The sequence below is a fragment of the Crinia signifera genome, chromosome 2 (assembly GCF_055691185.1).
Source record: "Crinia signifera chromosome 2, ASM5569118v1, whole genome shotgun sequence".
NCBI classification, from domain to species: domain Eukaryota; kingdom Metazoa; phylum Chordata; class Amphibia; order Anura; family Myobatrachidae; genus Crinia; species Crinia signifera.
In genome coordinates this window covers 256,618,063-256,635,289 of record NC_139218.1, presented here as the reverse complement: position 1 = coordinate 256,635,289, position 17,227 = coordinate 256,618,063, and the positions used below count along the sequence as shown (strand labels likewise).

The 17,227-nt window shown below is 39.9% G+C and overlaps 1 protein-coding gene across 13 annotated transcripts in view; it reads right to left on the bottom strand.

Moving 5' to 3' along the window:
- DMD (dystrophin) overlaps positions 1–17,227 on the bottom strand; it is a 1,973,025-nt gene that overhangs the window by 1,296,677 nt on the left and 659,121 nt on the right. For all 13 annotated transcript variants that reach the window (XR_014470468.1, XM_083174338.1, XM_083174337.1 and 10 more), the window contains one exon: positions 10,015–10,134. Coding sequence is in view for 12 of the 13 variants with exons in the window: in XM_083174338.1 (XP_083030464.1) it covers positions 10,015–10,134 (120 nt within the window). In the remaining variant the exon portion in view is untranslated. The remainder of the gene's footprint in view (positions 1–10,014; positions 10,135–17,227) is intronic.

Here is a 17,227-nt window from a genome sequence, read left to right as displayed (position 1 = left end):
CTTTACTATTTATGTATTTAAAAAACTTCTTTGGGTTGGTTTTGCTTTCAGTGGCTATGCACTGTTCATATAATATTTTAGCTGCTTTGATTACCCCTTTACAAGTTTTGTTTGATTCTTTGTATTTTGCGAACGCCTCCTCATTTAAGTTATTTTTATAGAATTTAGTGTGTACATGCATTTAAAGATCAATACATAGGCTGTGTGCATGGTGTAGCTGTGTGCATAATAGTTTTGAAGTGCATCATTTTTAAAGTGCAGCATCATTTATATATAACTGCAGCGTTATACTGGTGTTACACTGAAGTGAAACAGAAGAACGGAAAACAACAACTGAGAAAACCAAAGACTGCTTTCAATTCATTATCACAACATACTAGAGATGTGCAGACTTGGATTCCAGAGATCCGAGCCCCCACGGACGTCATCATTCCGAGCCCGGTTCCGAGCAGCGCTCGGAGATTCCCGCCTGATTCGGGTCCGTCCGCGTGGTCAGAACGTCATCTCCTGGTGCTGGATTTCGCGAGGCTTTAAATAGCGGCTGCTGCGCCCGCCATCTTCACTCCAGTCTAGTAGTGGGTTGAGAGAGGGCATGTTGGTGCTGCTGCTGGGGCTTAAACTTGAGCTTGAGCCTGACCGTGAACGCAATATTTTTTATTCCCTGGGGCTGTCTCAGTGCTGCTGTGTAGTCTAACTGTGTACTTGTAGTAGTACTGTCTCCTCTGTGCGGTCTACCTCTGGTGTGCTGTGCTGTAATTATTTTATTCGCTGGGGCTGTCTCCCTCAGTGCTGCTGTGTGCTCTGTTCTCCTCTCTGCTTAGGGTGGGCTCTCCCTAGCAAGGAGGACAGTCTAACTGTGTACCTGTAGTACTACTGTCTCCTCTGTGCTGGGGCCTACCTCTGGTGCTGTGCTGTAATATATATTATATCAATAATTAATTATATTATATATAGTCCACTGGTGCTGCCTGCACTGAATCTGCCAGTATTATTTAGTTACTCAGTCCACTGTTGCCACTGTCAGTGCTACTGCCTACCTAGTGTACCTACCTAGTACATACTAGGCTGCTACAGGTATATCTAATTTAATCAAAAAATAATACTTGTGCTGTATGGGACTGTAAAAAATAATTCCATGCTGCTGGTGCACTGATGTGTGCCACTGAGTGCCACTGCCAAGCAGTACCTAATAATAAAATTAATTATTATAAATTCTGCTGGTGCACTGCATAAAGCTACTGGTGGTGTGTAATATAACTACCTTTTGTGGTGACCACTGGCAGTGCTACTGCCTGCCTGCCTGCCTACCTACCTAGTAGTTTATTTTATCTACCTAATAGGCTTCTATATTATTAATACTTAATTAATTGAATTATATATAGTCCACTGGTGCTGCCTGCTCTGAATACTGTGAATAGAGGTTGCCAGTATTATTTACTCAGTCGACTGTTGCCACTGGCAGTGTTACTGCCTAAGTGTACCTACCTAGTATTACAACTACATACTAGGCTGCTATATCTAATTTAATAAAAAAATAATACTTGTGCTGTGTGGGACTGTAAAAAATAATTCCATGCTGCTGGTGCACTGACGTGTGCCACTGAGTGCCACTGCCAAGCAGTACCTAATAATAAAATGTATTATTATACATTCTGCTGGTGCACAATACTAGTATTGCTGACGTATCTACCTGTCTTGTGCCTAGTACTGTCTTATCTACCTGTCTGGTGCCTAGTACTGCCATATCTACCGTCTGATCTGGGGCTCACTGCCTAATACTGGCGTATCTACCTGTCTGGTCTGGGGCTCACTGCCTAATACTGCTGTATCTACCTGTCTGGTCTGGGGCCCACTGCCTAATACTGCCGTATCTCCCTGTCTGGTCTGGCGCTCACTGCCTAATACTGCCGTATCTACCTGTCTGGTCTGGCGCTCACTGCCTAATACTGCCGTATCTACCATCTGTTTTGGGGCTCACTGCCTAATACTGGCGTATCTATCGTCTGGTCTGGGGCTCACTGCCTAATACTGCCATATCTACCTGTCTGGTCTAGGGCCCACTGCCTAATACTGCCGTATCTACCTGTCTGGTGCCTAGTACTGCCGTATCTACCGCTGCAGTGCCACTCTTACATGAGCCACGTGTTTGTGCCGCACACTTGCGTGGCTTAGCATGGTTATCCAGCTACTGTACCTTGGTGCAACCTTTTGCCCTAAAAACAATATTGTGAGGTGTGAGGTGTTCAGAATAGACTGGAAATGAGTGGAAATTAATGTTATTATATAGCGTAGGAGCAAAAAAAAAAAAAAAAAATTCTGCGATTTTAGCAGTTTTTATGCTTTTTTAACAAAAAAATCAGAACCCAAAACCCCAAAAATCCAAACACAAAACACTTAGGAGGTGTTTTGCCAAAACCCATTAGAACCCAAAACCTCAAGGTAATCAGAACCCAAAACCCGAAAAGTGGCCGATGCACATCCCTACAACATACTACTCCTGGCTGCTTAATCTGGTTATTCAACCATAATATCATCAGTTTTACATCTGCAAACAACTTTTACTATCACTGTTAATGCTTGTATTTGCACTTTCAGTTCTAACGAGCAGGGCCCTCTCTCCTCATGTGCCTTTCTTAGAATATATATAAACCTCCGCCACCCTGATGATTGCTGCAGTGTCCTGTCCCCTGATGCAACTATCGGTATTAACCATGTACTTGTCCTAAATCAGGCCTGGCCGACCTGTGGCTCTCCAGATGTTGTGAGGCTGTGGGTCCCAGCATGCCTTGTCACAGTTTTAACACTACCTTATGACAAAACTGTGGCAAGGCATGATGGGATTTGTGGTTTTGCAACATCTGGGGAACCACAGGTTGGCCAGGCCTGTCATAAAATGTCTTGTTCTTTAATTCGGTATGTATTTTTGCTCATGACTATGCTCTGTAAAGTGCTGCGGAATATTTGTGCGCTATATAAGAACCTGTTAATAAATAAATAATAATAACTGACCATGGTGAACTCTAATAAAGGGGGTGATTCAGGTTGGTTTAGAAAGCAACTTTAGATTGCTAATGAAAAAAAAAACATGTGCACTGCAAGTGTAACACATGTAATGTACAGAGAGAGTTAGATTTGGGTGAGTTATTTTGTTTCTGTGCAGGTAAATACTGGCTGCTTTATTTTTACACTGCAATATGGATATCAGTTTGAAGTACATCCCCCACCAAAATTCAACTCTCTCTGCACATGTTACATCAGCCACACCTGCATTGCACATGGTTTTGTCCATTAGAAAACCAAATGTGTTTTGCAACCCAACCTGAATCACCCCAAAAGAGTATACATTGTTGCTGCGTATAGAAGGGATCTGTAGTGGGACTGCAAAGCGTATGAGTAAAGGCATGCCTAATTGGTAGCAGGTCACCATTACAATGAATGGGAGCAGGCTCCCAACCACGTTTATGCATAGCGAGAGCAAAAGTGTAGTGTATACCCTGCTATGCTGAGTGTTGCTTGTGCACCGTGGCAACAACACAAGAGGAACATTTGTATAAAATGCATTGTTCACAATAACATTTTATAGAGCACAATTTGTAATTCAAACTATTTAGCTCTGCATTTCTCCTAATAAAGGTTTTATTTTGATTGCACTTTGAAGCAACAACTCCCCCCCCCCCCAGTTTCCTATAATGATACATCAATTTGCATTATTATTCCCTAAACAAAATGTTTTTAGAATATTCAGTATCATTTTTTTCTAAAATAACCTATCCTCATTATATATTATTTTCATTCCTTGTAAGCCTAGAAAAGTAATGTAATACCAAAATAAAACAGGATAATAAAAGGTAAAACTTTGAAATTAGAGGTCTGTCTGTGTTAAAAGGCTGCATGGGAAATTTTATCTGTTTCTAAGCAGCATATTAGTCATTTGGGATCACCCACGAATTTATAATCACACGAGATTATTAAAATGTGCTCATTACACGCGACCGCATAGTAAGCTTCTGAGTGGGAATTTATTGAGGAAACTGAGCAAACAAATGAAATATAAATTTTATGATCTCACAGAAAGTTAAGTTATTAATAGACATGTCTAAAAATGTTCCATTCAATTTTCATTACTTTATGATTGTGAATATAAATCTGTTGTTCATGGTTTTCAATTATGTTGATTGATTTGAGGGCTTTTGTAACAAAAAAAGTTACTTACTAAAATACTACATCATAGAACATACAGTGTGCATGCTAAATGTGTGAACTGTACACATTAGATAAGATAAGTCAGTGTGGTATATTTGGTATTTTACTGTACTTGACATATATGACAAAGGAGACCAAACACAATCAAATATGGGCTGCATAACGCACTCTGAGATGGGAACTTGATCATGTTTATTAATCTAATTAATCTTGATCCATTTGCTTTATCTGATTAAGAAATAAGTAGGGTGCCATAAGGCAACCAAATTTCCCCAAGATGGTTGTGTAGAGATTTCTATGTATTGTGGGACTACTAATAACATGATAGCAATATAGCTATTTTTTCTGTCTTCTTGAAAATAATTGCTGAAAAAAGTAATCAGACACTAGATCATCATTATGTCACTTAAGAAGATCAATAATCCCCCCATAAGACAGTGGTTTAAAAGAGCGGACATTATATCTGATTGCATGGACATTGTAGGCTGAAATATTTTACATAGGCAGCGTTCTACTTTTCCTATAGCAATGATAATTCCATTAAACACAAATCTCAACCATGTTCTTATCAATTGTTCATTTATGCTCAAATACATTAGTGAAACTGGCTGTTGAATGGCCAGACTGAAACCCAAATGCCAGTTAACTGTTGGCCCCTTATACACATAGGTGGGGCACATATATTATTTTTTCAATTCATTTAAACGTATTGAATTTCCACTATGGTCATAACATATCATCAGTTTGGTGGCAACACATGTCGTAATGTATCTTGTTTATTACAACATAGGGTATATTTTGTTGAAAATAGGTGACATATTGTGAACTAGGGCACTAAAATGGTTCATAAAATAAACTAGGACACTATTATGGGGTATAAAATGAACAACATTTGCAGACAGGTGAAACAGGGTACGCTTAAAAATATATCTATAGGGCCATATACTGGCTACAGCCCTGTATAAAGTATGTCCATGTTATTCAAAGGACAGTAGCCCATAGCCAAACATCAACAATTAACCAAATGGACAATTAATTAGACAAATAAGCTTAACTATTTGTTTATATGAGTTTGTGTACATTTTAAAGGCGATAAACTAAGCCAAACTAAGCCAAATAATTGTATCTGCTTCAATAACAGGCAATATTAGTGGTAAAGGATCACTGGATCACTGGACAATTGCTCAGCTCATTCTAACTTTACATTTCATTGTAAAAAGTTTGGATGGTGTTCATTAGCATATACATTTTGTTAGGGAATGCCCCATTGTCTTTATTGAACCCTTTGAACCTATTAACATATAACTTAATTGTCAATCATTATAAACACAAATGTTTGGTGACTAGCAGAAATTCAGATATTCAAATATTAAAATCAGGTCTCATATTTCTAAAAAGAAACCAGCCTATACTTGTAAATAGCAACAGAATATTAAATATGGGACATTTTGGCCATGATGATTCCCATAGACACAGAGCAGATGTTAAGGTTGTTTAGCACCATGAAACACAAAGAACTGTATAACTACAGGAAAACTAGAGGCTTTTGGCAAAGTTATTGAGTTGATAATAATAGCAGAGGCATTAGACAGATTGCACTATTGATTATCTGTAATTGTCATATATAATTGTAATATTTTATTACCTCTTATTGTGGCAATAAGAAATGAAGAATTGCTCCAGAGTACCATTGTCCACCTGCAGGGAGCTGGTCCCTGAAATGTGTACGGAGGAAAGTGATTGTAATGTGATCACTTTACTTCTGGCTTTCGGGACCAGGCTGCTCTAAATCACATATGCAGTCTGAGCATCTCTGGTGGGACATTGCAAAGTAGATCTCCTTTACCTATCATAGTTACCAGGGCAAGGCTACATTTTATTTCTATAAGGCTGCTTTTGTGGTTGAAAATCTCCAATATATCTGGTGTAGTCTCCTGTACGTACATCCAAGTGATGCTTAATATTTATTTATTTACAGTTTCTTATATAGGGCAGCAGATTCCGTTTCGCTTTACCATTATAGACAGTAATAAAAAAAATGGGTAACAACAGACAGACTTGGAGGTAAGAGGGCCCTGCTGTAAGCTTACAATCTATAGTGGCATAGCTCTGCATTGCCCACAGCTTTGTTGTCATGACCTACTGTAACTGAGTAGGTCAGTTACAGGGGCAGACTAGATGGGCCAAATGGTTCTTATCTGCCATTAAATTATATGTTCCTATTTTTCTATGTTTCTAACCATGCCCAAGAAGACCGCCTATTTATGCCCCACCAGACATAAGTGGACATGCATCTAAACTGCATCCAAATCTGCATGGCTAATAATTGTACATGCAATGCAAAAACACACACTGCCTCAAGAATCATAGGAACCAAGGCTACAAATATGTAGTGTGAATGAATCATTTGAACACAATATATTTTACATTTCATAAATTTGTTAAGTCAAAGTTTATCATTTTTTTAATAAGAAGTTTATCTAGTAAAATTGATCAATTAATGGGTTACTAGAAAAGATATGATACATTTTCCGTGTTTCATATTAAAAATGTTCATAATTATTCTACACTGGTGGCAGCTGCACACCTGCTGGTATCTATTTTTAAGATTACTTTAGGTAATACATCATCTTGTGGCAACTAAAAAAAAAAAAACTAAAGGTCAGGCAATGTCTGCAAGTCCTTGTGGTCTGTATTAAAAAAGAAAGGTATAAAAGACTTGGCATCTATACGGCTAGAAAGAAATGAATTGTTCAACCTTAATGTATTGATTGATAGAATTTGCATGATATAATGAGTTGTAGGGAATAACAGTATTCATTACACATCTGAATGACAGAGTTAGTGAAACCTGCAGTTGGTAATAAAAGCCAAGCAAATTGTAACAGAATGTTTCCATTAAAAGTACCATATAATACACATAACTGAATATAGAAAAAATGTTTTAATGGACAAAACCTGCTTATTGAATTCCACTTTTGGAAATACTATTTTAAAGGACACAACTGAATTGATGTTTTAGAAGAAAGTGTGTAAATATTAAATAAAGTGTGTATATTTACAGTTTGTTTGTCTTCTGAGGGGTAGGTCATAAAAAGCACATTGTGAATGCAAAGTGCATGTCTATTATTCACTGTAATTGTCTATGCTTTGGGGAGGTGGGGGCCAGGGCGGGCATTGACACAAGCACCACTTATCTAGATGCTGTGCACAACTATGATTGGACTAGAATGGTTAGCTAGAGAAAAGTCATGATGACATGGTAAAATAATGTGGATGCAGATGATCATGCAAGAGTTACTATTTGTTCAAATCATCAGACCCCAAACCTCAGCAGTCCCCCATGTGTTGTGAAAATTTAATGCTATTGAGTAGTTCTGTGTCTCTAACCCCCAGGAGCTCTTTTTCCATATGATTTGGAACCCAGACAATGGCAGTAACCATGCTAAATGAATTAAATGTCCTAGATACATTTACTGAAACTATAAAACAAAAAGAGGCCATATAAACCAATTGGTCCAGTATTGATATTATGGCCCGTATTCAATGCATCTAGCGAGGGGGTTAAATGGCCGGGATCACAGAAAACAAGCGATCTTTGCTATTTAACCCCTGTGCTGGCCGCTCACTCTATTCAACGTTCCAGGGGAATCCTCGCTGTCACAGGATGGAAAGGAGTCTCCAAAAACAGAGCGAGGGGGAAACAGCATATGCAGGAGGTCAGTTGAATACTGACCCTCTGAGCTGTGACAGTGAGCAGGCAGCCCTGAGTATTTCTGGGGCATGATAAACCTGCCCTGGTAGGTAGGACCGAACCCCTTGCAAATTTGTTTTATAGTAGCGTGGCCATGCCCCTCCCATTGACCATGCCCCTTTTTAGCAGGGCTCTTTCAGCAGCCATGGTTGTATCCAGAAAGTCATTAGCTTTCCAATGACATATTACAATGCATGAAAACAACAGAAATAGCATGGACCCTTATGACAGCACCCTTAAGGGGTCGTCCAATTAAACCCATCTTCAAACTTTGATTGTGCCTTTAGATGATAAGATACAGTAGTGTGCAAAGTTTGAAGATTATTGGTTAACTTGTTCAAGAGTTATTGTGGAACATCCATACACACACACACACACACACACACACACATCACAATTATAGTTATGTAGATATATTAAATTAGAATTTAAAAATTATTTTATTTGTTCAAAAAATTGCACATTCTACAATTCCAATAAATTTATGACTTGTATAGGATGGATTTACAGTAAGTACAAAGCTTTAATCCACTCTTTGCCATTTTGAACTTCCTGTATATGTGATCAGAAACTAAATTTAGCAGCACACAATCCCTTTAGCACCAACTAACTTTTTAAAATATCTATTCTGTCACAATTGCCCAAAGAACAGTGTACAGAAAACAAAATTAAATAAATTCAAAGAGAGCAGTTTTCTCCAGAGTATAAAACATAATTGACCACATTTCTAACTCTTTAGGTGTAGTAATGAGCTGTGGTCTAATTATAGGAATATAATTAAAGCCATATAGACACCTGGGTTTTGAATCAGTGATTTGTATTATTCTTCAAATTGTTAGTATACTGATTTGCTATAGTTGGCTATATTTTAAAACACGAACAAAATAAATGATCCTGTTTTGCTGCCCATTTGTATTCAGATTATTTTAAACTGCAGATTATACAAACACAATTACTCCACAGTAACAGTGGCATAATTTATGGAAAGGTACTTTGGTTGTACACATTTGTAATTGTCTCTATTTGATCAAGAGGTATTCATAATTAATTAGAGAATTTTCTCAAGTAACAAATGAGTGAACTCAAGAGGATAGCATAGCCCTTAATGTAGTTTTATTTATTATGATATAATTAAAACATACAGTTTTACACATAGACTACTAGTCACAGTACCGAGTTCCGCTTGTAGATAGATAGATTTATTTACATAAATACCAATTTTGATATACAATATGTGCCTAAATATTTGCAGTAAAATATAGAATAGAAATCAGTATGCTTCTAAAACTAGGATAAATATTAAGAGATAACAAGTGGGTTTAGAATTCTATAATGTCGGCAAATCTCTCTATTTTTATAATATGGCAAAACCCCTTGGTGACTTCGATTGTCCTTATGCCCTAATAGCCATATGCTTTAAAGCAGGGATGGGGAACCTACGGCCCCTGTAGCCAGTTTGTCTGGCCCTCCCACCCGCCCATCCGTCTGCACGGGACACAAGGAAGGGAGTCTTGTGTGAGGTGGTGACGTCGGCAGTAGCAAGCTCTCATGAGAGGCGTCCAGCGGCAGAAGCCGGTAGCAGTTATTCAGCGACAGCCATTGCATGGGTCATGAGAATAAGGGTACTTTTGAAGTTGCTAATTTTGATATGGCCCCCGGAAGAATTTTATCCATTACTAATGGCCCTTGTAAGAGAGTAGGTTCCCCACCCCCGCTTTAAAGCTTATATTAACAATATAAAATATAGCATTAGCATAATGAAAAGCAATGGCTAAATTATATGTTAACCCCAATATATAATAATCCTTTATATTTCCTTTATAATCAACTGCCAATATATTGTACCTTTAGAACGTAAATTTATATTGGCTGAGATGCTACTAGTTTAATGTAAGAAGACATCCAATATCTGCAAGTAATAGCTAGACACAATAACTCTGGTCTGGTGTGCTGTTTTTCTAGGTACTGTGTGTTTGGAGGTGCCATCTATCCAAGGCCTACCCTGATCTCCTTACAGTACTCCACTGATTACTTAAATGTAAAAAGTATATTCTTACCTGTAACTGGTCTTCTAAAGCGGCTGTAGCTCTGTCTCCACTTGCTTCATCCACCACCACTACCATATGAGTAAGTGAATTTACTCGAACTTGCTCTTGCTCCAAGTCATCTTGCAAAATCTAAACAAGTTAAAATATTAAAACAGAAATAGAGTTAATTTCTCTGTACTGAAAGAATTATGTGACTAGCAGTTTTATGAGCTAACATAAAATATCTCAAACATGTCCATGTTTGCCATCAGAAGAAAAATATCTAATTACATTTAATATATTAATATGTGGTTCTTATGGTTATACTCAAAGTTGCCAAATTATTATTTTATTTATTATGATTTATTAGTGATTGTTTTATCTGTATTGATTTACAACACCAGTTTAGGATGAAGAGATAAAACAATATTATACAATGCAAAGGCAATAATGAATACTACATATTACAAAATGATACAATAATCAATCAATGCCAAATTGTCAGAGTATAAACAGAACATAGAATTGCAGATATTGTTACAGAGGAAAATTAATACAATTGTAAATGAGCTGAATGGTAAAAATATTACAGAATACAGAGTACACATTTTGCAGGGCAGGAGAGTAACTACCATGGGTGCACGTGGTGTTGTTAATACATGGCCTCCAGGTACAATGTTGCCATTTCCTCTACCCCCCACCCTTCTTGCAGAGACTCCAGAGCGCAGGCTGCAGCACAGTACACAAATCAAACGGGGCAGCCACACCCACTGCCATTCAAAATATACTCACTTGCAGTTAGTGCTTCACCCCTATTTTAATTTTGAACTTTGCTGCAGCCCCTACTCTGAAGCCACCACTGATCTTAACCATCTCCCTCCCCCCAAGGGACGACACTCTGTCTTGTTCCCTGGCCTTCTCTTTAAAGCTCACCTACTGTATAAAGTCTGCCTTCAGCAGTGCCCAGCTAATGTAATGCCACATAACACTGCGTACTGGTGGAGACTGTGATGCTCTCAACATTACCTACTCCAGCCAATGAGCAGAGTTCAGAAGATTTGATACTGAACAGTCTGGAGCAATCAGCTGAAGATGTATGTGAATGTTTTTTGTTAAATCTTAACACTTATTAATGACAATGCGATGGGAATCGCCACAATGTCCCTGCCGGTCAATCGCCGGTGAAGAGAAGCTCCATCTGACTGAGACGGGCAGGGTTAGGGGGGAGAGTGCGGGCAGTAATGGGGGAGTGGAGTGGCGGTGGCAGAGGGCGGTGGTGGGCTCCGTTGGAAGGGGATGCAGGAGCGTATAGTGCACTTGTCCCCTTCCGGCGGCTGGCGAGGGCTGGTGGTTTGAGCCCCTGGCTGAATGAGGTGTGCTACATCTGTAATCAGCTATAATAAGAATCAGCATCTACAGTGGTTTGAGGTGATGAAAAAGTTTTTATTAATATCATCTGCATAACTCTGATGGCACAAAAAGGGGAGCAGAGGGGTCTGGTATCATATAAGGATCATGTGTTGATCATTGTTTATCAGGAAATTTTGAGATCAATGTGTACAATATAAAATATGCATAACAAAATCAGATGGCACTAAAGTCTTTGTAAAATTAGTTCTGCTGAGCAATAGCAGACATTTGAGCAAAGCCACAATTAATAATAATATATAAACTAATATATAAATAAAATAATTATTGCCACAAAATGTATTATATTAATTAGAGATGTGCAGGTCCGGATTTACTCAGATTTACTCGGATTTCATCCGGAAATCAAAACGGTATCATATTGCCTATCCAGCTGTCACATGTTTTGGAGCAAAAACATGTGACAGCATATAGCCAATAAGATCCCGTTTTGAGTTCCGGGTAAATCCGAGTAAATCCGAGTAAATCCGGAAATGCACATCTCTAATATTAAGTTTGTCTCCAGAATTTCCAATGTTGTGTAAATATTAAATAAATAAAATGGTTTTCCTACTTCGTTCTGATGTGGTCCATATGACAAATATAAATATAAAAAGAGTAGCCACTTGGTCAAGATTTTTTACGAGGGATTAGCTAGGCTGTGGGACTGTAAGATAAGTGTAGGAGAATGTAAAAATCGGTACTTGTTTCCTATCTGGGCGCCCACGATCAAAATCGCGGTCATCGGGGGTAAAAATCGCGGTCATCGCGGTCATCGCGGGCATCTCGGGTAAAATTGGATGGTCGCGATGCCCGCGATGACCGCGATCACCGCGATTTTCCCATAGGGAACAATGTTAAAAAGGCTGATTGACCGCGATTTCACTGTTAAATGGCTCAATTGACCCGATTTGGCCATATTAACCCTGAATTAGGCCCAATTAACCCTTAAATGTCCCCCCCAATTTTTGACGCCACCCCACGATCCACGCCAACCCGAAGCGTGGCGAGCGCAGCGAGCCCGCGAGGGGCGGCGGTACGCGTCCTCCGACCTTTTCATGCCCTACTATCCACTAGGGCGTGGTGTGAGAATATAATAGTGTGGCGAGCGCAGCGAGCCACCGAGCCCGAAGCGTGGCGAGCGCAGCGAGCCCCGCGAGGGGACGCGGATACCTTCACTGTGAAGGCCGCGAGGGGACGCGCATAATTGTGAAGGTATCCGCGTCCCCTCGCGGGGCTCGCTGCGCTCGCCACGCTTCGGGCTCGGTGGCTCGCTGCGCTCGCCACACTATTATATTCTCACACCACGCCCTAGTGGATAGTAGGGCATGAAAAGGTCGGAGGACGCGTACCGCCGCCCCTCGCGGGCTCGCTGCGCTCGCCACGCTTCGGGTTGGCGTCGATCGTGGGGTGGCGTCAAAAATTTGGGGGGACATTTAAGGGTTAATGGGCTCTGTGGCCCATTTAACATTGATTCCTATGGCCAAATCGGGTGGATTGAGGCATTTAACAGTAAAATCGGGTCCATCGCGGCTTTTAACATTGATTCCTATGGGAAATCGTGAGCATCGCGTCGCGGGCATCGCGGGTACATTTATGGCCGGCCGCGACGCGACCGACACGATTTCCAAGTTTAACATTGGTTTCAATGGGAAATCGCGGGCATCGCGTCGGTCGCGTCGCGGCCATACATAAATGTACCCGCGATGCCCGCGACGGGCGCCCAGATAGGAAACAAGTACCTAAAAATCTTGAAGGGATGTATAGTTGCGAAAGGCAGACAGGTGTTTACTATTCACAAGGCTGAAATTGTTTTATTGGCTAAGTTACAGCACAAAGGTTGACATAGCGGAGCAGAGCTTGAATTAATCAGTGCACTGAGTTTTTTCTTATTATATACACCTTCAAGCACGGGCTCAATGGGTTTGAGGTACGAAGTTCACACAGGCTTCTGGGTTTAGAGGTTCCACACAGCATACCCTGCTCCCCTAGGAGATATATGTCTGCCAGTTCTAAAAAAAACACCAGGAAAAGGGAGCAGAGCCTTTTTCCTGGAGATCTGCAGCAGAGTAATTACGGGGAAAATGGTGGAGGTGCCATGTTCCCAGAGAGCAGTGTAAGCAGAGTATAGTCTGGCACAATACCAGAGACTAGTTGTAACATGCTTCCACTGAGATAGGAGGCCCTTATGGAGGCTTCATAGAGGCCCCTTCCTTTCTTAAGCTGCCCCTACCTGCATGTCAGCCCAAAAATATAGCTTAACTGAATATTATCTGAGGGCTCCTGCTACATTGGAAAACCTAAAAATATGTGCAATATCCATTTAATACATTTCATAAGAATATATTGGCTGGCTAAATAAAATATTGTTTTTGAACTAGTAATAACAGAAGCCTCATTATATTGTGAGGTCTGCTTTTCATATAGAATGGCTTTATTGTACAGGCTTACATTTTTCCATTTCAGTAAATTACCTTCTTGGATTAAGTTTGTTTTATTATAAATAAAATAGAAGCTACTATTATTACTGAAACAAAATGACATTTCCTAAATACAAAGCATTGGAAACAAGGCTTATATAAAAAGACATTTACATTAGGGACGATTGGTTATGGGTTCAGCTATTTCCATTATTTAGTAAAGTGCAACACAGTGGGACTGCTGATTGCAGTGTCAGCACCAAAAAGCAATCTGGGGAGCAAAAAAAATGTATCATTTACTTAAAGTGTACGTCATTGAAATTCCAGCTAGATACGAATGAGCTTGCGATGCAGATTTATCAAATTCTCAATATCATTTCACATTAAACATGACATGCATAAAAAGCAGGTTTATTTTTAAATAAACTATTGTTCATTTGTTTGTAAATTAACAATAGATTTTAAATTGATTAAATCATTCTAAGACCTAATCTGCAGTCATTTGAATATGAAAGTTCTTAACTATTAATAAGCCAATTCAATTATATCTGAATTTAGGGTCTTATTCTAGTTCACTCTTTCTGACAAAATCCTTCTTAGATTGACAAAACCATGTGCACTGCAGGTGGGGCAGATGTTACTTGTGCAGAGAGAATTAGATTTGGGTGGGGTTTTACTTCAAAGTGAGATCTACATTGCAGTGTAAAAATAAAGCAGTCAGTATTTACCCTGCACAGAAACAAAATAACTCACCCGAATCTAATTCTCTCTGCAGATTTTACATCTGCCCCCCTGCAGTGCACATGGTTTTGTCCATCTAAGAAGGAATTTGTCAGAAAGAGTGAACCAAAATAACCCCCTTAGTTCTGTGGCATTCAATTGAAATAAGTGAAAATTGTCAAAATGACATGCTGCTTTACCATTTGCTGAAATTCATACTTGTTATTTATATGGCTTTCCATAAATGTGTGAATTAGGAGCACCATTCTCAATATTATATTGCGTTTGTAATTGCAACTGTTTCGTGAAGTTTTTAAACCCCCTCCTGTTTAAAGTTTGATGAAGAATAACATATATATGCTCACAGAAAATGAAAATGTCATATTCATATTGTAATGTGCAACTTGTTATAAAGAAAACAGGAGGCACCCAATAGGGCAGTATATTGTTTAATCAATATGGTAATAGGGAAACAAATGTGAATACCATAAACAAAATGAATTGTAGTGGGTTCAAGTAGGGGGAGAAAACCTTTGTCAAACACTGACCTGTGTCAGGTGTGTATTGTACTTCACCTGTGATGTTACTATGGGCAACCAATCAGATCCTGTCTACTATTCTGCTATTCTAGAGGGTGCTAAATAAATAAGAAGTAGATTCTGATTGGTTGCCCATAGCAACATCTCATGTGAAGTAGAATACACATCTTAGTCAATTTTCCCCAATATAAAAATATAATTTTTTTTTATAATATACATAATTTATCTGGAAATACTACTACTGTAACATTTCATATAACCTTCTAAGGGGTGAATCCTATCTTTCAGAAAAACTAAGACACATATTGTACATCAAATGTTTCATCCATTAAGTGGACTGTTTGCTATGTACAGATATGATTTTGTTCCTTTCCCTGATGAAGTCTACTGAAATAAATGAAACATACTTTGAAAAGCATGTACTGTAGGTAAAAGGTTGGGAAATACTTTAAATTATTTTCCTTTCAATAACTAATAGCACAGAAGTACCTGATAGGAAATGCTTCTTGTTTCTCATGTTTTCAGTAATATTTATTTATTAACAGTTTCTTATATAGCGCACACATATTCTGCAGCACTTTACAGAGAATATTTGAACATTCACATCAGTCCCTGCCCCAGTGGAGCTTACAATCTATATTTCCTAGAACATGTACATGCACACACAGACATTCTAGGGTTAATATTGTTGGAAGCCAATTGACCTGCCAGTATATTTTTGGATTGTGGTACGAAACCGGAGTACCCAGAGTAAACCCACGCAAACACGGGGAGAATATACAAACTCTGCACAGTTAGGGCCATGGTGGGTATCGAACCCATGACCTCAGCGCTGTGAGGCAGTAATGATAACCATTACACCATCCATGATGCCCATAGATAATTTATCTATAATAACATGTCGTTACAACAAATTAACAGTTACATAGTTACATAGTAGCTGAGGCTGAACAAAGACTTGCGTCCATCGAGTTCAACCTAGGTTTTAACAGCTTATCCCTTTTTATATAGTATATTCTGATTATGATTCTTATTTGTACCCTTGGATGTTTTTAACCAATAAATGTTTGTTCAACCTTATTTTAAACGTATTTATTGTGTCCACCGAAACCACTTCTCCAGGAGGAGAGTTCCACAGTTTGACTGCTCTGACCGTAAAGAAAGTTTGTTACTTATGTAATATCTGGGCTCCCGTTTTTCTTATGAGACCGCGTCCCCTCGCGGGGCTCACTGCCCGCCCCAGGCAAAGCTCCCCCGCCCCCCCAGGCAAAGCCCCCCCACACTGCCCGTCGTCTGCGATGCAGCATGGGGGTGGGGGGGTTGCTATAATACTGTGATGCGGCATGGGGGGAGGGTGCGATAGCACTGTGATGCGGCACGGGGGGGGGGAGGTGCGGGCGATACTGCCACGCTGAAATCCCCCAAGCAGGGAGCGGGCAGCGTTGATTAACGGGCAGGATGGGGGTCAGGGAGGGGAGAGGGAGGATGACAGTCTTACCTGCTCCCCGCTCCCTGCTTTCTGGTACCTCTCTATGGTACCTTGGCGGCTCAGTACCGCCCTCCAGTGGCCGGGGCCCTAGGCAAATGCCTTGTCCTGCCTAGTGGTGGCGCCGGCCCTGGCTCACTGCGCTCGCCACGCTTCGGGCACGGTGGCTCGCTGCGCTCGCCACACTATATAAAATCAACTCCATGCGTAGTTGGATAGTAGGGGTATGAAAAAATGGGGTGCATTTAACATGGGAGCCCAGATAATACATAAGTACCGAAAGTTTTCTTCTAATCTAAACTCATGCCCTTGTGTCCTAGATTCCTTTCTTGCAGTAAAAAGGGTGATTGACAGTTCCTTATATTGGCCCTTGATATATTTGTACATGTTGAGCATGTCCCCCTTCATAAAACCATCCAGTGTGTATGTACTGCATCGCTAACACTCACTCCCGATGGTCACTAGCGACATTCCCCAATGTTTGTACTTGTAGCTCAATTGGGGGTTGTTGCTACTGATTCAATTCTGAGGAATACATGGCCTTGCACCCTGCTTCTGCCAGTGCTCATCGTGGCTGGCATTGGTATATACACTTTCCGATCCTGGCTGCCTACTTGATTCCTGTCGCACTCGATATAACGCTGGGTACACATCATTTAGTGGGCTTTTTT